At 52.8% G+C, this 18,702-nt stretch overlaps 1 protein-coding gene across 1 annotated transcript; it reads left to right on the forward strand.

The window, feature by feature from the left end:
* The first annotated feature begins 4,619 nt into the window (after positions 1-4,619).
* Positions 4,620-10,084, forward strand: TMEM88B (transmembrane protein 88B). The gene is made up of 2 exons (XM_013194700.3): positions 4,620-5,768; positions 8,831-10,084. The coding sequence occupies exons 1-2, from the start codon at positions 5,499-5,501 to the stop codon at positions 9,098-9,100; spliced, it is 540 nt and encodes a 179-aa protein (XP_013050154.1). The 5' UTR covers positions 4,620-5,498; the 3' UTR covers positions 9,101-10,084.
* The last annotated feature ends 8,618 nt before the right edge of the window (positions 10,085-18,702 follow it).

An 18,702-nucleotide genomic window follows, 5' to 3' on the forward strand; every position in this document is an offset into this window, starting at 1 on the left:
TGTATTTCACATAATATTTGTTGCTCTTGTTTTTCCCTTAGCATGTTTCTTGACCTTTCTCCAGTTAGAGGGCATAACTCATTCTTGAAAAATATCATATATTTAAATCAGGGGCTGTTAGGCGGCCATTCACTATGCTGAGACTGTTCAGAAGCCTTGCTGCCATTTGTCATATTTATTACATCCAATGCCATCTGTTTTCCTGCACAGATTCAGGGCTTTATTAACACTGCGGCTGGCCTGTGCAATAACTGAAAGCAGGATGTATGCCATAGTTATTTCCCTCTGGACGTCTGGGTAGATCTGTGCAGACATTTCACATTTTGCAGCTTGAGAGAGGGCTACTGCCTTGCGTTCCCCCCTAGGAGCCATTCAGGCTGAGAGAGCAGTGAGGAAATGGGTGGAACAAGATGAAAATGGGCTTTTCATACAATGTGAGTGTTTTAAAGGTCGTTTCTCTCTGTATTTCTTTCATCTCTCTCACACACATGACTTCATTATTAAAAAGAGACAGGCTGGCTTGTAGTCTTTAAAAAATGTTGATGATTGATATTGACTCATGGGTCCGAAAAGACACAGAACAGACACAGGATCTGTTCTCAGTCTTGCCACTGGCCTGCTAGGTGACAGAGCGAGCAACTTCCCCTCTCTGTGCCTCTGCACATCTGTAAAAGGAAGAGTCACAAAACTGCCCCTTGGCTAATGTACTTGAAAATGCACTGAGCAAAACTTGAATATGCCCGCTAGGTATTATTCTGAGCCTGTGGCAGCACTCCTGTTCCAGATTGTTTGTCTCCCCAGACTTTAAATTATTCATTGCTACCGTGAGCCTTTTGAAGAATGTGAACATGAATTCTCTGTTTATGAAATGTCTTAGCTGTGCCCTACACCGTATATGCTAAGCAGGTTTGCATCCTTTGTGCTTTGCCAGTCTGATTTAGAAATGCTTTCCTAACACAGCTGGGAAATCATTTCAGTCTCTTTGCTCAATGAGAAGTTTGTCCAGCAGTTACCTAGAAGGTTTTCACGGTTTGTTCCCTTTCTCCCAGGAAAGTGGCTGTCCAAACAGAAGTGCTCCTGGGGCTTGCAGTTTTGTCAAAAAAAAAAAAAAAAAAAAAAAGAAATTGATCTGTCAACTGAAGTGCTTTTGAAATCAATTTTAAATGTTTGGATTAGTTAGTGCACTTTTCAAAAATATTTCAGTGTTTGACATTCAAAAATGAAAAAGTAGAGGAACATTTTCAGGCTTGGGAGATGGTTTTTCATTGCTTTTTTGACTTACACTTCAGAACCATGGTAAATTAATTTATAATCAGCTTACACAGGTTATTTTCACAGATACTTTCCAGTTTGACAACCAAGAAAAAACATTATTCCATGCAGCGCGCCGTGGTACCCGAGATGTTCTTTAGCACTCCAGTAAGGCGGGTCAACCAAACACAAGAATAATCTTCCAGTGGAAGCAAATAGGATTCCTCACGGCAGTACTCCACAGAGAAATGCAGCTTATGGCAGGGCTCCTTCGGCCCCTCCTGCTCAGCTGAGTGCCCCTGGTTTCTCTCATCTCAGGCGAGGTAGCCCTGGTGGTCCAGGCTCCCCTTCATGGCTGGAAAGCAGCCAGCTTGGTGCCCACTGCCCAAAGGGCAGGAACTCCTGTCTGCTTTCCCCTTATTTTCCCAGCTGAGTACAGTGCGGACAGTGCTGGCTTTAATCTAGTGCTACAAATTAATGTTTTCCCTTATTTACCGGTATACCCCTCCGGAATGAAGCAGGCTGCAGGCTGATGGCAGAGCTGTCAGTCTGAGTCTATTTTTAACACTCCTCCCCTCACCTGGCACGTCGGCTTTTATTTTTCCTTCACTGTGAGAGAGCTCAACAGAAGGAATAAATAATAACAAACAAAGCAGATGAAATAAGGTTGATGTCACCTTCAGCGCTAGGGCTGGAGGAAATAAAATGCCTTGAGAAAAGTCTAGCTAAAGGACACGAATGGCTAGAGAAAGCCCTGAAAGCAGGGCTTCCAGAGAGAGCATCCTTTTGGGAATTAGTGCTGGCTTGTGCAAAAAAAAAATACCCCCTCTTGTTTGTTCCCTGCCATATTTCAGGAAGAAATGACTCTTGTGCCACTTCATAAATAAACAGGATTATATTGGAGAAACTGGCTCCCTCTTTCATTTTTCCCTTTCCAAAACATCTTGAAGAAGCTGGAATTTTGCACAAATAGCAAACTTTTCACCATCTTTGCCAGAGTTTGGCCTGAAAAGACCTTTCACAGCTCAGAGCAGGCTGGTGAGAGGTCTGCAGCTCAGGTTCTGTCCAGGAGCCCGAGGAGCCAGGTTTGTGCTCAGGGATGTTACCGTCCTTGATTCACAGACAATTATCTCTGCAGCAAAGCCATTAATTTTAAGAACGGCGGAAGAGTCGCCTGGCTTTCCAGCTCTCCTAGGCACTTATGCAGATCACTGCTCTGTAATTAGATATTGATATATCTCCACCCACATCTCCACGTGCCTTCCAGCTCCCCGGTCTGGTTCCTCAGAGGTGGCAGACACCAGGCTGTCACGAGGGAAGACTTTCTGTCCAACAGACGTTGCAGTAACATTTGTGTTTCCGTCAAATTAATCAAACCTTGTCATTAACTCATCTGGCTTGGCTCTTAAAAGGAGACGGGGAGCTGGTGAAGGGACTGAAGAAGAGGAGACCTGTCTTTGCTTCTTGACCATAAGCCAAGTTTTCCTTCCTGCACAGCCCTTTATGAGGGTGTTAGGGCCCTCGGGGCACCAGCAGGGCTTCATGGCCCTGTTAAGGCTCGGCTGAGGCTTGCACCCCACAGCCTCTGCCTGGGGGCCCATTTAAGCTCAGCCCTCTTTCTGAGTGCTGCTGTAGGTCTGTGTGCCCTAGGGGTTAGCTCTGCTCCAGCCAGGCCTGCTCAGGGACCATGCTATCACTTACAGGCTGGCCTCTCAGCTTTACTGGGCTTTGGGGTCTGTCGGTGGTAGGGACAGAACAAAGTGCCCTGCAGCTGTGAGCAGTTTGTGCCCTAAGGAAGGATGCTGCACCTTACTTGTGATCTGCTCCCTGGCACAGACTAGCTGGAGGAATTTTTATTGCTAGATATTCATGAGGCAAATCTCCTGGGACCCTTCTGGATGCTAAAGAGGTTCTACAAGAAGAGCCCTAGCAAAACAATGATGTGGTAAGTGTGAGCAGCTAATAATCTTAATAGCTAGGGGAATTGCATAACCGATGGGGATGGTGTTTAAAATCTGCTCACCTGCTTCAAAAGGCTTCCTTCTTGCTTGTATCACTCATTATACCTTTGAAATCAATATCTGTCTTCCTCACACAGCTCTTCAATCTGCTTGAGTCTTTAAGCCTCTATTTGTTTATTGATTGCATGTGCCAGGCTACAAATGGCCTTGATGTCTTACTGCTTTCAATACGCACTGCATAAGTGGCGTGTGGCAGTCTCCCAGCCCAGGAAGAGAAGGTGCTTCCAGTATCGGGAGAACTGGGACTGGAAGGCTTCCTGACCATGCCTTCCCTGAGCTCAACCACGGCAAGCCCGGCTGTGTGCCCTTATTACCTGCTGAGCCAGGTGCTTCTGCTCCTGGCTGAATGGCAATACCAGAGCATCCCTCGGGCCCAGACCACCTTTCCCACAGCACTCAGCACAAAAATCTCTGTAAGGGAGACCAAGTCCTCAAAGAGAGGACTACATCTATGTAGTGATTTGCACAATAGAGCTTAACGCTAATTAAAAACAATGCCAGAAATTGGGAACAGTTTAAAGCAGACGTGATGAGAATATCATATTTGTTTTGCCCCCATCACCTCCTGGTGGTGTGGATTTGGTGGAGGCTGCTGAGCTGTGGGTTGTTTGGGATGCAGCTGCCTGGAATTCAGCCCCTGAGGGCCACCAGCACAAACTTATCACTAGTAGAGCTCTGCTAGTGGGCCACCAGTAACCGCTTCCTGAGCAGGGCTGGCCAGGCCCTTGGAGAACATTGTTGTAGCTTTAGTTTTGCTGTGTATGCCACTACAGCTGGCCAGTGAATAGATAAGGCAGATAAACATACCAAAACACATCAAGGGCTGGGGCATGGACACCGAAATGTACAATTCTTAAAAGCATTTGATGAGGGGAAGCTAACACTTGTCTGCATCATAAAACCGTTTTATATTTAGCGTGTGAACAGTTTCACAATCTTTTCCCGAGGCAGAATTTCTCTAAGTAGCCCCAAATGAAAAACAGGACTCCTGGATTCCTGCCCCGTGCTGTGGATAAGCTGTGCCTTCTGGTAAGACCTATGAACCTTGGTTTTCTCCTGGAAGAAAGTTTTCTTCCTCCTGCAGCGCTGTGGTCGTGCCTAGGTGAATGTACCTAAAAGGCTCTGTAAATGGGGAGCTATCAATGGCCTTCTTAACTAATATTGATCAAATGAGGCAGGTAGAATAATCGATCATTGTGCCTTCAGCACAAGAATATACCAGTGTGTTCTGCAGACAATAGCAGTGGTGACTGCAGACAACAGAAGATTTGAGCTATGCGTTGATTATTACCAGTTAGTGTAAGACTTCAGAGAGAAAGCGTAGAGAACAAATTGCAGGCAGAACGATTTCAATGCCAAAAGGGCCATCTTGCCCTGGCAATGCACGGTTTGAGTGTGGTTCCTGGGTGCTGCGTGCTAAATCACTCGTGAGACAGCTGGAAGCGATTGGCTGGCACAGAGCAGCTCCGGCAGCCACGCTGTAAACAGAGCAGCGCTGCGAAGCTCCGAGCCGCCTCCGAGGAAGACACTGCTCGCATTTGAGCGCCTGTGACAACGGGCAGCTGAGAGCACTGAAACAGCACGCTGCTCCATCTTTGCTTCCAGCTCCACACGCTGGGCGAGGACTCCAGCGAGGCGGCGGGGGGAACGGCTCCTGCTCGTTACCATCCCTGGTCGCTTCATTCGGATGAGAGTTGGACAGGAATATTTGGGTGGGTACGGGGTGAGGAGCATGGGAAGGTGATTTGAAGTCAAGGACCTGCCTGAAGGTGCCCGAAGCCTGATATTCCTCGCAAACAACCGTGCTCGAAGTTGGAGGAGGAAGCTGAAGGTAGGTGCTCTCTGGGACTGAGCAGCCTATCGAAGCTGAGAGCAACCGCTGGGGACCTCTTGGGATCGCACTCCTAGGAAGAACACCAGAAAAACAGGAGTGCTGTGGATTCAAAGCCTCAGCTGCTGCCAAACTTCCAGCAGATGCATCTTTGAAACAGAAGTCAGGACTGGCAAACAACCCAAAAGGAAAAACTTGCATTGGCCGGGTCCTGGGAGAGCAGGTGGCCAAAAAGCCATCCCTTCCTTCCTCCGTTATGTTCTCTGGCTAAGTGTTCTTCTCCATGTGTGGCAGAGGTACGAAAAGCCTCAGCAAATTGCTTCCCAGGTCGGTGGCCAAAAGCAAATAAACCATTTTGGAAAAGTGTGTGGATTGCTCAGCAACCTTCCTGGAGAATGTCTGACCAGGAGACCGAGGACTTTGGAGCAGAAAGCCTCTTAGACAAGTCTAAGATGATTCCCAGCCTCCCACCGTATGACATGGATGACCAGCTCCTCCCCAGGGAGCCACGGAGCACCTGGTGCTGCTGGGCATGGGCCCTGGCGATAGTCACCATGAACTTCCTAGTCTTCTTCATCAATCTTCTCCTGCTGCTTGTCATCTTCACAGTTGTCTTGCTCCCCACCATTGTGGTGGTTTACTTTGGCTTCCAATGCCACTCTCGGGTAAGTAAGCCTCGTTCCCTTTGGCTGCTAACAGCCACCCCTAAGGCAGGACGACCCACGAGGGTTTTATTTTAGCCTGTGGGGAAGCAGTGGCTTTAAAACCAAGGCTACAGTCCCCGTGTTTTGGCTCAGTTTTTATGTGGGGAGGAGCGTACAGACTTCCATGAGGCTGGTACGTGTATAGGTTGAGCCGAGGAGAATCGGTTTATGGGGGTTCACACAGACCTGCAGGCTCCTGGCTGTGCAGGGGAGCTCGCTCTCCTGCCTGGTGCCCATGACGCAGCCACCATCAGGGCTGGCACATTTGTATAGCATAGTACAGGCTTTGTGGTTTCTGGGCTGCCTGCAAGCAGCTGGCTGGCACCCGTGCTTTCAGTGTCAGTGGGCTAGCACAGAGAGGCTCTTGTGGCAGAGACGGGGAGGACACTGACATGAGCTGCCTGTGACTGCCTGGGTCCTTGGGGGCAGAGGCAGCATGGGACCCCGGGTCCTGATCCTGTGCCCTGCTCTTAGTGCAGCTGTTTGTGTAAAGTGATCCCAGACCAAGAACCCCAGCATTTCACAAGCCTGCACGAGATAAGAGTATTGTGGTGCAGATGTTTTACAGCAGAAGTAAAGTTTGACCTATCTGAACGCTAGCAGGAATTAGCTTGATTAGTTTTTTTTTATCTTTTACCTCTCCCTTCTTCAGTATAGGGGGAAATGGAAGCTTGGTTGGGTAAAAGAACTCTGTTAGGGTTTGCTACTTTCCGTTTAAGTAAGCTCTCTGCAGTGACTGTCCTGTTTGATCTGCCTAACAATTGTAGCACTAATAAAGTCTAGCTGAATCTATAACCCCCTCCGAAGCCAGCCTCATGTTCAGGTGTTCCTGCAGCTCCTCGCTTACCCCAGCCTTTGTGTTTCCTTGCTTGGTAAGGGCTCCAGCTGTGGCTGCTCCACGTGTCTGCTGCCCTCTGAATTTCATTATTCCGAGAATACTTATGAATTTCCTCTTCTTAGTATATTTCCATAAATATGTTTGGAATCCTTTGACTAAGTGGATGCAAAGAAGCACTTTTCCTGTTTTCCTCACTGGCAGTCACTGCTAGGCCAGCTCGGTCTGGTTTCTCTTGCTGATTACCCAGTGTTAGAAGCACTCGCTTACTTTCTGCCTTGGGGAGGGGAAAAAACAAACCCCAAAGTACCTTCTCCCAAGAGGGAGAATGGGATTAAAGGGTAAGATGCTCTTGGCCTCCCCATTCCACAGAATCTGAACTAAAGGGAAGATATAAAACCTCAAACTGACGTATTTAGCTGAGAAATGCTGAAGGGAGAAAGCTCTCCCCTTCCCTTTAATAAAAATCTGTGCATCCCATCTAATCAGCCAACTCCTCGGGACCTCTGAGCAGATCCCGGCGTGGGTGGTAATGTTTTTCAGCACATGGATCCCTTCCTGCAGTGAGGGCACTGCGTTGTGCTCTTCAGCTGATGTCCAAGAACACGAGCTGTCAGCCCGCCGCTCCCCCATCTCAGCTCCCTGGCAGAGGGACTGGGCTTTGCTGCTTTCTGATGTCTCTGCTGGTCTGAGAGGTTTGGCTTTTGGTTTTTATAGCCCTGAAATAACGACGGCTCTGAGCTGCTGTTATGGAAAAGCCTCTCCTCATCCTGCAGACTAACAAACAGGGAGACATCTGTCATGGTAATTCCTCTGTCGAGCAGGGCAGACAAGTGCCGCTGCTGCTAGTTGGAGTGAAACATGATTCACAGAGAAATCCCGTACCTCTGGGCCAGGCAATTCCCACTGTAGCTCTGACACCTGAAAAACATTCCTGTAGGATGCAAGCGTGTGATCCCAACAGGGCAATGTGGGAGGCTCTGCAGGGCCTGCGGGCAGGAAAAGTGGTTCAGAGAGGCCCTGACCTCTCCCACCTTTCCCGTGGCCTGAAACTGGTTCTTCAAAGTCATAAATGTGAACTTCAAATTGGACCCAGAATGGGAAAGAGCGTGAGGACTGCCGCACAGAGATAGCCCTCCCAGCTCTGCCCACCCTCACCTTGGAAGACCCCGAGCTCTCCTTTCTGCACACGGTGTTCTCCTTGATGGCTTTGGGCGTTGAGGAGAGGCAAAAAGCTTTTGAGTACGGCAGAGTACATCAGATGTGAAAGCAACTGTGCTGCTGTTAGCTGCGAGGGGTCTTTTAATGCATACTTGTCTTTTAAGGCGAGGTAGAGCAGGAGTACTGCAGGAAGGCTCGACGAGGGCTGCCCTTTGTCTCTGGGCTGCTGCCGTTCTGTGCCTTCCTTGTAGCCGCAGGCTGATTTCTGCACTGCAGAGCCATTAGATGGATTATTTTTTGGAGTGTGATTGTGTTTCTTGTACTGCTGAAAGAATACAGGGGAAAAGAAAAAAAAGGAAAGGAGACTGGAGGAGGTGGGGGTAGCCCAGGGCAGTTGTTAATCCAGAACAAGCGAGTGGCTTGACTTGGTGCTCCTGCTGCCAGGATGGAAGCGGGGCTTTGAACCCGTCAGCCAGGAGCAGCTTCCGTGCAGGGTGCTCTGAGGCAGCACGGGGTGGTCAGGGCCTCCTGGCAGGCCTGGGAGATGCTGGGAGGCTGAAATGAGTACGCTGTGCCCGAAAACAGAGCACAAAGCGGCCTTGGAAGCCTGGGGGGTGGGCTGTGGAGTGACCCATCTGTCTGCAGAATCGAACGTTTCTGCTGCATTTTATTTACTTTGTTATAACTGCCAGCATGCTGTGCCACCCACGGCGGTGTAGCTGCAGGAGGCCTCTTTATTTGGTTTGCAGCTATCAAACGCTAAGCTGTGCTATTAGGGATAACTTAATAAAGATTAACGCTTCCTGCTTGAGGATCGGTGTGCGGTGCTCTTCTCTCACAGAGCTGCTGGAGTAATTGAAAGCCTGACTAAGTGTTGTCAGTCACGGCGTGGCCTGGGCATTGCTGAGCTCAGCTTGCAGCGGGAAGAGGCCTGGCTCGCTGGGAAAGCACTAAAACCCGGGGGTACTTTGGTCACTGCTCCTGTCCACCATGAGATCTGTGATGAACTTTCTCCCCCTTCCTGCAGGTGCTGCACTCCACGGCCCGCTACTGCAAAACCGTCCTGGACGACAACAGCTCTTCTGCCCTCATCATCCTGGGCTTCGTCATCATGTCGCCTCTCATCGTGGTGGCCATGGCCACCTACTGCAGCCTGGCGAGGCGCCTCCGCCTCTTCATGTGCTTCCAGCCCTGGAGCAGGGCTGTGTACAAGGGGGTGAAATGGCGCTGGTACGAGGAGGGAGGCCTGTGTGGCTGTGCCAGGGGCTGGAACACCCAAGTCAAGGCCTGGGTATGAGTCTGCAGCACCTGAGTCCCACCCAGCTCGCCCTTCTCCCTTCCCCGTCCCTCCCCACCACCTCCCACATCACCCCCAGGCCTCTGCAGAGCGGTGCCCAGCTGTGAGAGGAAGGGAGAGGTGGTCACAAGCCGGCTCCTACGGCTTCGTCTGTAACCAGGCGTAGGATGCTGTGAGGGAGAGACAGGCAATGCAAGCCCTTGATGTTAAAGCCGATATTTGGAAGAATGGGGACTCTGGCCAGCGCCTGTTGTGCTCAGAGCAGCTCAGTGTCCAGCCTTGGCAGCACGCTGTGCCTCACACAGGTCCCAATATCCGTGTATACACTTAGTGAGAGCAGCTGTGGACTCTGTTCCATGCCTCAGAGGTCTCCTTGGGTCCAGCAGCATTGGGGGAAGCATCCAGCCACGTGGAAGTAGCTGTGGTTTCCCCCAGTGCTGGGCTGCCTGTGTTTCAAACCTCTTGCAAGGGGTCTGCAGGTCGCTGCCTCTGTGGTGGCTGGGATCCACAGCTTTCTGACCCACCACGAGTCCTTCCCCCACTTACCTGACCCTCCTTCCCACAACCTGTAGCAGTGCCGTGCTCGTTTTGCCGTGCCTGAGCCAGCTCGCTGGGGTGGCTGCAGATGTTTGTGCTGATCTTTGGGTCTTTCCCCTTTTCCAGCTGCTGACCTGAAGTATGCTTGCCTGGTGGCGGGTACTAACCTGCAAACAGCTCCTTGCCCTTTGTCGTGGTCAGGTTGTTTTGTTCAGGTCAGTGTTAGGGCTCCTGGCAGGACGAGCTGGAGACCCCCAGTGACTACCGGGGGTCTTCCACCCCCAGGCGTGCTGTGATGCTCTCCTCAAACCGCGGTGGGTCTCCGGTTCGGTCAGCGGGGCCGCGTGCTGCTGACCACTGCGAGCTGTCCCCTCTCCCCGCTGCTGTTCCTCTGCCTGCCAGCTCTTGCCAGCGCTATGTGTGAATAAAGATCATGCCAAATCTCCACCGAGGGAGTTTCTGTTCTGTCTCGAAGCTGTCTCGAAGCACAGGCTGCACCAGGACTGGGTGCCTGGGGCCTGTTGTAGCAGGCAGGGCCGACAGGAGCACCAGTGTAAATCAGCACATAACTTCTGTATTTGTTTCTGAGGATTGATTTATTTATTTTTTTTTAACTTTTTGTAAAGTGCAGAACTTTAGCTCTGTCCTCAATAAGTCAATTGCACAACTTCATGATGGAAACAGTCTGAGCTCTGAATCCACAGGAACCTGTGTGCTGTGAGTAGCCGGGCGGCAGTGCTGCGGGGCTGCTTTGCTGGCTCGGCCCGTTCAGCTGAGTCATTCTGCCAGCTTTCATTGCCACTTATCCCCTCCTGAGAGCTGCAGCAAGCCAGAGTCTCAACAAACCACCTCCACAATGCTCCAGGTGTGACAGGTCGGATATAGTTTCATTTACAGTTCAAGTTGTCGCGTAATGCTGCTGTGTACTGAGGAGCGAACGAGGACGTTCCAGCCCAGCACGAGTGGTCAGAGGAACGCAGAGTTGGCGTTCTCCTGCTTTTCCCATTGCTCTAGGACTTTGCAGGGTGGGAGTGCCGACTAAACTGCCTCATTCATGTGTTTTTGTCAACCTCATCTGGAGCTGGAGTCACATCTCGGTAGCACAGCAGGCCTCGTAAGGCGAGCTGTACCTTGAGGGTGTCCTGCCACGGGCAGACAGCATGGAGATGTGCTGTAAGCGGTGCAGAAGCTCTGATGAGAGACAGGATTGACCCTAAATGCCCTGCTGGGAGTACAGAGGCGCCCTTGATGCCCTCTGCCTTGGGGCAGCTGTGCCAGCAGGGGACTGCGCCCGCAGATGCCAGGGGGAAGCTGCTGCACACCAGGGGCTTTGTTCTGGGAGCACCCGGCCAGCGTGGGCTCAGAGCACAGCTCTGCCTGGCACCCTGCTGAAGGACAGTGGGGTTTTCCCATTTTTTCCCCACTGCTGCTCTGATAAGAGGCTACACAGTTCTTAAACCAGGCATTGCGCTCTCCTGCCCAGCCTTGCAGCGTGGTGCTTAAGCCATTCGCTGTCCTTCGGCCAGCCTCTCCTCTTCGATGTAAGCATCAGCTTGAGAGCTCTTCCTCCTCGCCTGTGAGTGTGACCCAGCCACGCTGGCAGGACATAAAGAGCCCTTCAAGGCTAAGAAACCTACCCAGAACGGCGTGCTGGAAACGTTAGAAATGAACCAACGTTTGCAGGAGTATTTCATTTCTGCAGCGTGAATCCCCAGGACAAAAAATCGCCCAGAAAAAGCTGAAAGTGCAGCAGGTGTCAAGCAGTTAATTTACCTTGAGCCAAAGCCGGGTATCTTCTGAGTATGAATCACCTGGGACGGCTGCTTTGTGCCAGATTTATGGAAGGTGCGATAGAACTGCGAGCTCTCCTGCAAAGGCGGAGAGCAGGAAATAGGGGAAAAGTGGGGGAAAACACTAATAACCCAATCCCGGCTGAAACAGGGGGAATATATCAGAGATGCTGCCGTGTTTCACCTGGTGATAGAAAACACAGTTCAGATGTGCTCCTCGCTGCCTTCGCCATCATCAGAGGAGCTCTTGTAGAGGTGGGCAGGGGAAGGAGAACAGCAACTGGGCTCCAGGAGCCCACCCATGCTGCAACAAAGCTTGGGTCTGCAGGGCTTCAGGGTTCAAATTCCTGCTCGTGACACAAGGGGAAGCTCAGCAATGCTGAGGCTGCTGAAACATCCTGTCTAGGGGGAATCTTTGACTTGGATCCCCCTCCTGGATGTGCTTGGACGGGATCCCGAGCCCCTGCTGTTGTTGCAATGGGTGGTTCGTTTTTAGGGGAGGCGCTTGTGGAGTGCAATGGGGGAAGCAGGAAAACGGCAAAAATCACAGCTTGATAGCTAACAGAGGGGATGGAAAGTTTAAAAAAAAAAATAGAAACCATTGTAGTGAGTGGTCTCGTTCTTCACAAACACGTAATGACACCCCAAAGGGTGTTCGCTGGCTGCTGCCGTCAGCTTTCTGTTCTGGGTTACTGGCAGGGTAAGTACCGAGGGACAGCAGAGGAGGGAAATCCTCATTCATGGAAGCTTCCTCCTGGCCGGGAGGTGTTGCTCCAGCTCGGCGGTGCTGAGCAGGTCCCCTCACCTCTCTGCTCCCACGTTCTGGGCCTCAGCATCGCTGTGTGTGAATGTTTATGGAAGCCTTACGTGCAGGGTGCATATGGATTTAATGCGACAAGTGAATGCTAACAGGTTTCCACAAGCGGCAGGAGGAAGAGCTTGTCTCACCCCACACAGGTCCTTAATTCCCATTTTGGACCCCCTCTGCACAGAGCGTAAGAGCCAGGGATGAATAAGCCTCAGGCACTCCTGAAATAAAGAACAAATTCCTCTCGTGCAAGCACGCGTCTGGCCCAGCACCACAGAAATCATCGGAGATGCTCCGGGTTTGGGTAAAGGAGAACAGACTTCAGCTCAAAGGAATGCCGAGCTCATGCGGATTGCAGGGAAACGTAGGCCGGTGGGAAGCAGGGGATGAAGAAATGGCTCCTGAATTTGCTGGCTGAGGCCGGCCAAGAACCTGGCTGAGGTGCTGAAGCCAGAGGGCTCCTGGTCCCCTGATGCCTTCAGTTCCTGGAGCCCTCAGCTGGGGGCAGTGCAAGTACAAACCGCTCGTCCAGCCGGAGGGACAGCAGGACAATCAGGACTGAAATCAGAGGACTTTTTTGGACAGGGGCGATGTGGTGTTGGGCGGGAGGAGGCCGTGCCAGGGCTGCTCAGGGAGAGCCTGGGTGTGAGCACACTCCGGGCTGTGGCCGCAGAGGGAAGGGGCTGGGGCTCTGCCTTTCCTCTCGGTGGTTCCTCAGCCACCCAGAGCACCCAAGGGAAGCGAATCCCCCGGGAATGGCCAGCACTGGCCCCCGGAGGGGCTCAGCAGCTTCCTAGCAGAGCTCCTGGTCCCTTGCCACGAGCCCGTAGCCGCTGCTCTCAGCATCGGCTCCGGCGGATGCGTGCTCCAAGTGCTTCGTTTTTGCTGCGTGACTCCGTAGGCTAACTTGGCAGGGCCTGCGTGGTAACAGGACTCCGCTGACACATGTGCTGGACGGCTTCGCCTGCGCTCCCTCTGTTTGCGTTGCTGACTGCTCAGTGGTAACCCGAGCGTCCTCGGGGAGACGGCCATTGTCCTCCCACACCTCCCTCTCTCACCGAGCTAACCGCTCACCGGCGATCGTTTCCAGCTCTGATCGTTTCCAGCTCTGCTGGGAGACGTGGTTAGAATGACTGGGAACGATTAAAGCACAAATAACCGGCGGGGGCCTGCCGAGGGCTCCTGCACCCCGCGAGCTGATCCCACTGGTGCCGGCGGTGCAGCGTGGGGCAGCCCTGTCCTGAGCAGTCCCCTGGGGCTCCGTGGGAGCTGCTGTGCAGGTGAGAGGGCTGAGGACGAGCAGGAAAGCAGCAGTTTAACCCAGGTGCCCTGATACTGGTGTCCCCCACCATCAAACCAGCCCCTCGCAGGGACAACAGCCACCCCGGGAGGCTGCGAGCGGCAGGAGGGAGCAGGGGGGCTGCGTGTGTTCGATGTTGTGTTGCCGCTGGGCACGCACAGTGCCGCTAAAATACAAGCACTGCTCCGAGGCCATCTGGCAGGCACACATTGCCAAAGGGCTCTTTGCGTAAGAGCTGTGGAAGAATAGGGAAATAAATAAATTATATAGCTCCCAAAATCAATAGTAACGCGGGACGGCTGGGAGGGTTGATGTGGCAGGTGCTGCAGGCTGCTTCCCAGCCCTCTTTGAGGCCGAGAGACTGCAATTTAGGAAAACCTTATCAATCACCACCATCCGTCTCTGCTCAGAGGTCTGCATGGAAAAAAAATAAATAAATAAGCAGAGAAAAGTGGCTGTGTAAGGGCCAGAAAGCGAGATCTCACTTCACAGCTGGCAGACCTGGCAAAGGGAAGTACCTGGGCATCACCACCACAATATTTCTGAAAAGCAAAGCGTTGCTTTGGGGAATCAGCGCCAGCCAATATTGCCCCAAATACCTTGGCTGCTTCCCTCTTGAGGAATCGTGTTAACAGCCCAGCTCCCAAAGTCTGGCCAAGCTGGGGGGCAAGGGGATTATGCACAGACCATGACAAACCCGGAGCACGTGGGACAGCTGGGTAAGGTCAGCGTCTTTATTCCCTCCTGCCTACCCGTTTGTCCTTCCCCCAGCTCGGAGACAACGCGGGCTTGTTCTGCAGTTCTCCAGGCAGCGCCAGTGCGAAGCTTTGGGACAGGGTTGTGCAGGATACACCCAGCTGGAGCAGCCTGTAGATAATTTCGGTTTGCCAAACCGGGGGTGCAGGGAGGGCACGGGGGCTTAATGGTGCTTTATGTCCAGACCGAGAGCCCACGGAGTCATCGAACAGGTGGAAGAGGCACCGCGCACGCTGCCTGGTTTCGGTCCAAGCTCAGCGTCACAATCCCAACCACGCACCTGGGCTCTGACCCTAAAATGTTTGCTCAGGATGTTCCCCGTGTTCAGCAGGACTGAGAGCTACCGAGGGGAGCTCCGACCCTCGAAGAGCATCCTGGCTTGGAGCTGCTTCGCCAGCAGGCAGGTATTTCGGGAGCTGTATGGAGTGCCCAGGCAGGCAGCACGCATTTCACAGCGGTGCTGGCTCTGTGCCTCCGTGGCAGCGGGGACGTGGTGCTGAGCAGCGTGGTTATTCCTCCTGCACACCTGAAAGCACGGCTCTGCTCCAGCTCTTCAGCAGCAGGGTTAATAGACCAATAAAGCGCTAAAATTACTCTTTTGTCATCGCTTTTTTATCTGCGTGGCACCACGCAGGAGGCTGCCGAGGTACGTTAGAGCCTTTGGGGAGTGTTGCAATCCCAACAACATGTTCCCGGCTGCTCTGCTGGCTGCGCAGGCTGGCAGCCGGGGGGGTTATTGGTGCCAAGTGACAGGCACAGCTTCCCCGCCCGCACCTCCTCGGCTCTCTCCTGGGGCTGTAAAGGCGTGGGAACCTGCCCAGGGACAGGGCTTGGAGATAACAGGGAAATTACAAGGAGACAGAGCTGGCCCAGCTTGAGAGCTGGCTCCGAGTCCCACGTCTGCAAAAGAAAACACGGGAACTGGGTTGGCTGCAGCGGGTGTCCCTGTACGAGCCGTCGGGGCTGGGAGGGGATGTTCAGAGCTGCCCAGCAAAGCCCTGAGGACACGAGGCTGTGAGCAGGATGCTCCGAAGGCTGTTGGGGATGCCCCAAGGGCACAGGCTGGCAGGGATCCCTCTTTAATACCGTGAAAAGTGGCTTTTTGTGGCAGGCATTTTGGGAGGGAGAATGGGAAACAGGGCTGTCCTCCTTTCCTTTCCTTTCCTTTCCTTTCCTTTCCTTTCCTTTCCTTTCCTTTCCTTTCCTTCCTTTCCTTTCCTTTCCTTTCCTTTCCTTTCCTTTCCTTTCCTTTCCTTTCCTTTCCTTTCCTTTCCTTTCCTTTCCTTTCCTTTCCTTTCCTTTCCTTTCCTTTCCTTTCCTTTCCTTTCCTTTCCTTTCCTTTCCTTTCCTTTCCTTTCCTTTCCTTTCCTTTCCTTTCCTTTCCTTTCCTTTCCTTTCCTTTCCTTTCCTTTCCTTTCCTTTCCTTTCCTTTCCTTTCCTTTCCTTTCCTTTCCTTTCCTTTCCTTTCCTTTCCTTTCCTTTCCTTTCCTTTCCTTTCCTTTCCTTTCCTTTCCTTTCCTTTCCTTTCCTTTCCTTTCCTTTCCTTTCCTTTCCTTTCCTTTCCTTTCCTTTCCTTTCCTTTCCTTTCCTTTCCTTTCCTTTCCTTTCCTTTCCTATCCTATCCTATCCTATCCTATCCTATCCTATCCTATCCTATCCTATCCTATCCTTGCCAGGCCCTGGAGCCCGGGGCTTTGACCAGCTCTGCTGGCACGAATTATCTCAGAGGGAAGCTGAGAAGCCACGCTCAGGCCGTGTAGGTGCTGGGGATTGCTTTGACGTCCTGTTTCTGGGTCTCTTTTACGAGACAGGACATCTCAGCGTGAAGCACTGTGCTCTGCTGGCACAGCAGTGGGCTCGGCCCCGTAAAGGTCAAGCAAACCATGCCGGGAAGCAGCGCTGCCTCGAGCCAGGAGCCCCCGGCGTGCTTCGCCCCCTGAGACCGGGTGGGCAGCCCTCCGAGCTCCACAGCAGACAGGATGTGCAGGGCTGGACCTGGTTCTCAATGGTTTGCGCAAAACACGGGGAGAGATAAGAAGCAAATGAAAAAAAAAATAATAAAAAATAAAAAGCAGGCTTGGATGCAGGAAAAGGTAGTGCTGTCGTGCTGTCTGGTTCACTGCTCTGCCTTCAGCAGCCGCCAGTTTCGGCTGTGCCTGCCTTCATTGTTTCCCAAGCACGCGATAGAGAGCTAAGGAAACCAAGCCCTAGCCCCCAACCAGACGATCAGGAATAAAAATAGCAGCCAGGGGAGCAGACTTCCTCCCAGACACAAGCCTCTTGCCGCTGAAGGCCACGATATCTGCTTTGTTCCTGCCGAGTCCTCCCGACCCCTCCAGCAGCCTCCGCTCACGCGTCCTTGGCTGTCTCGGCACCCGTCGGGATGTGGGGCTGGGATGTCCTCTGCGTTTTGGGCATAGCTGCTGAGCCAGGTACAGGAACGTGTTTGCACCTGCAGGTGAGGAGATAGATGGAGGGAGAGAGATTCCCGCAGCATAACTCACTCTTGTGGGAATGTTTTTGGTAGGACCCTTCTCTTTATCAGTACAAATCCGGTGCCTGGCCTGCCGCAATGTTTTTGTGCACGTGTGAGGAGCAAAAGATACCGTGGGGGTTGCATCATGCAGGGACGTTTGGTGATTGAAGACTTTGTTACTGTGTTCTGGGGGGAAGATTTCCCTAAATACGTTTGTCTGGGTTTTATTTTTTACCTGGAGGATGTGCCTTGATGGTTTCCCTTTTGCCAGCCGGCACATGCAAGCTCATACCGGGAGCTGGCTGGATGTGCGCCAGGCGTTACCCAAGCACCGTGTGTCTGGGCCTGCTTGGAGCACAGCACCATCGGGGTGAAGGTGCTGAGCTCGCCCTGTCACGGCACCACGCTGCCCCAGCTCGGTGCTTCCTTCACGGCGCTGCGTGACCTTGGAAAACAGACGTGGGCTGGGAGGTTTTCTTGCAGGCACCCTGATTTGCTCTCTAAGTTCAAATCACATACGGGGAGTGCAATGAGGCCAGCAGAGACACAGGTTTTCTCTTCCCGGAGCCACCAGAACCCCATGTATTTTGAGCAGGAGATGTGTCCGGCTGTGGGCAGAGGACCCTAACTGTGCCTCACTGTCACGGACACCAAAGCAGATGTCCCTGCGTCCCCCTCCTGGTCTCTTCCTCTGTTACAGCCTCTGCCTCCTTTGCTACCTCATCTCCACCCAGCCTCTCCCTCAGCCCTTTTCCTCCGACTTTCCGCTCTCTCTCCCCTTTTCCTACACTCAGCTTTCACCTTTAATGGCCTTTTGGTGTCTATTTCTGCTGTGCTGATCTTGGCCCCATGGTAGTTTCCAGTCCCTCCACGCAGAGACCTCTATTTTCAGCCATCCCGGATCCCTTTCCGCGGCTTTCCTGTCCATCCACAAAAGCTGTGTCTGCTGCCACTGAGAAGTAAACAGAGCCCTTCCACTCACGGCACTCAAAGGAAGGAGTGCTGGCTGCCTCGTGACCGCACTCCAGATGCTTAGAGGTCTGAGAAGTAATAGCAGCATAGAGAGGAAATCAGTTTGTCAGATTTGTTTGGCCCACAAGAGGTTTTCAGTCCAGGTCAGAGGGAAGGAGCCCATGCAGCCTGCTGCCCTGTTCCTACCAACGCTCCATCTCCTGCAGGAACAGTGAGACAGGCAAAACCTTGCTGCAATTAAAGACTAAGGGTGTGGGTAATTCTGTTATTTGGTTTGTTCTCCATAGCTAGGCATGGCCCCGTGCCTGCTTGTCTACCTGGGCCAGCCCATTCCTGCTGGCACCTGGCACGGCGGGTTTCTGTGAGGTTGGCACAGGTACCAGGGGTGGAACATGCCTCAGCAGCTGGTGGCCTCTGTTCCTGGGCCTCTTCTGGGGTTTTTGGTGCTGTGCTCCTTGCCTGGTAGCACTCCTGGTAGCGGCGGTTAAAAGGAAATCCCTGGGACTAGCAAATGTCCTGCCTTGCTCCAGGGCTGAGCAGGAGGATGCAGGGAAGCAGCCAGGCTGAGGCTCACAGGTGAAGTTGCCGTCATTTCCCCGGGCAGCAGCTGCTCAGAGCAGAGGCACTCACTGCCGATGTGGCTGGACGAGGCTGTTCTGCAAACCCCGCGAGCACCGCGGAGACGAGCGAAGCTCTCCCCAGAGGCTGGCCAAGCGTTGCTCTGGCACGAGGCACGTCCGTGAGGTCAGTGCTGGCGTTCCTCCCGCTGCCTGCTTCGTTCACAGCTGGGAACGAAAAATCTCCCTGTTTGGGCTTGAGACCCCTTGTGTGCAGTGCCTCACCGCGCGCTACCTACCGCAGGGCACGTCCGTCCTGGTGGCCCTGCTGGCACCGTCCCTAACACGGCCCTGCGGGAGCAGCCAGGACACCTCCTGCAGCAGGCGTGACGCAGGCCCGGCCTCC

The sequence above is a fragment of the Anser cygnoides genome, chromosome 23 (genome assembly GCF_040182565.1).
Source record: "Anser cygnoides isolate HZ-2024a breed goose chromosome 23, Taihu_goose_T2T_genome, whole genome shotgun sequence".
Taxonomy (NCBI): Eukaryota; Metazoa; Chordata; class Aves; order Anseriformes; family Anatidae; genus Anser; species Anser cygnoides.

Coding starts and splice junctions, on each gene's coding strand:
- TMEM88B (XM_013194700.3), top strand. CDS start 5,499: ATGTCTGACCAGGAGACCGAGGACTTTGGAGCAGAAAGCCTCTTAGAC. Junction 5,769..8,830: donor GCTTCCAATGCCACTCTCGG/GTAAGTAAGCCT, acceptor CCCTTCCTGCAG/GTGCTGCACTCCACGGCCCG.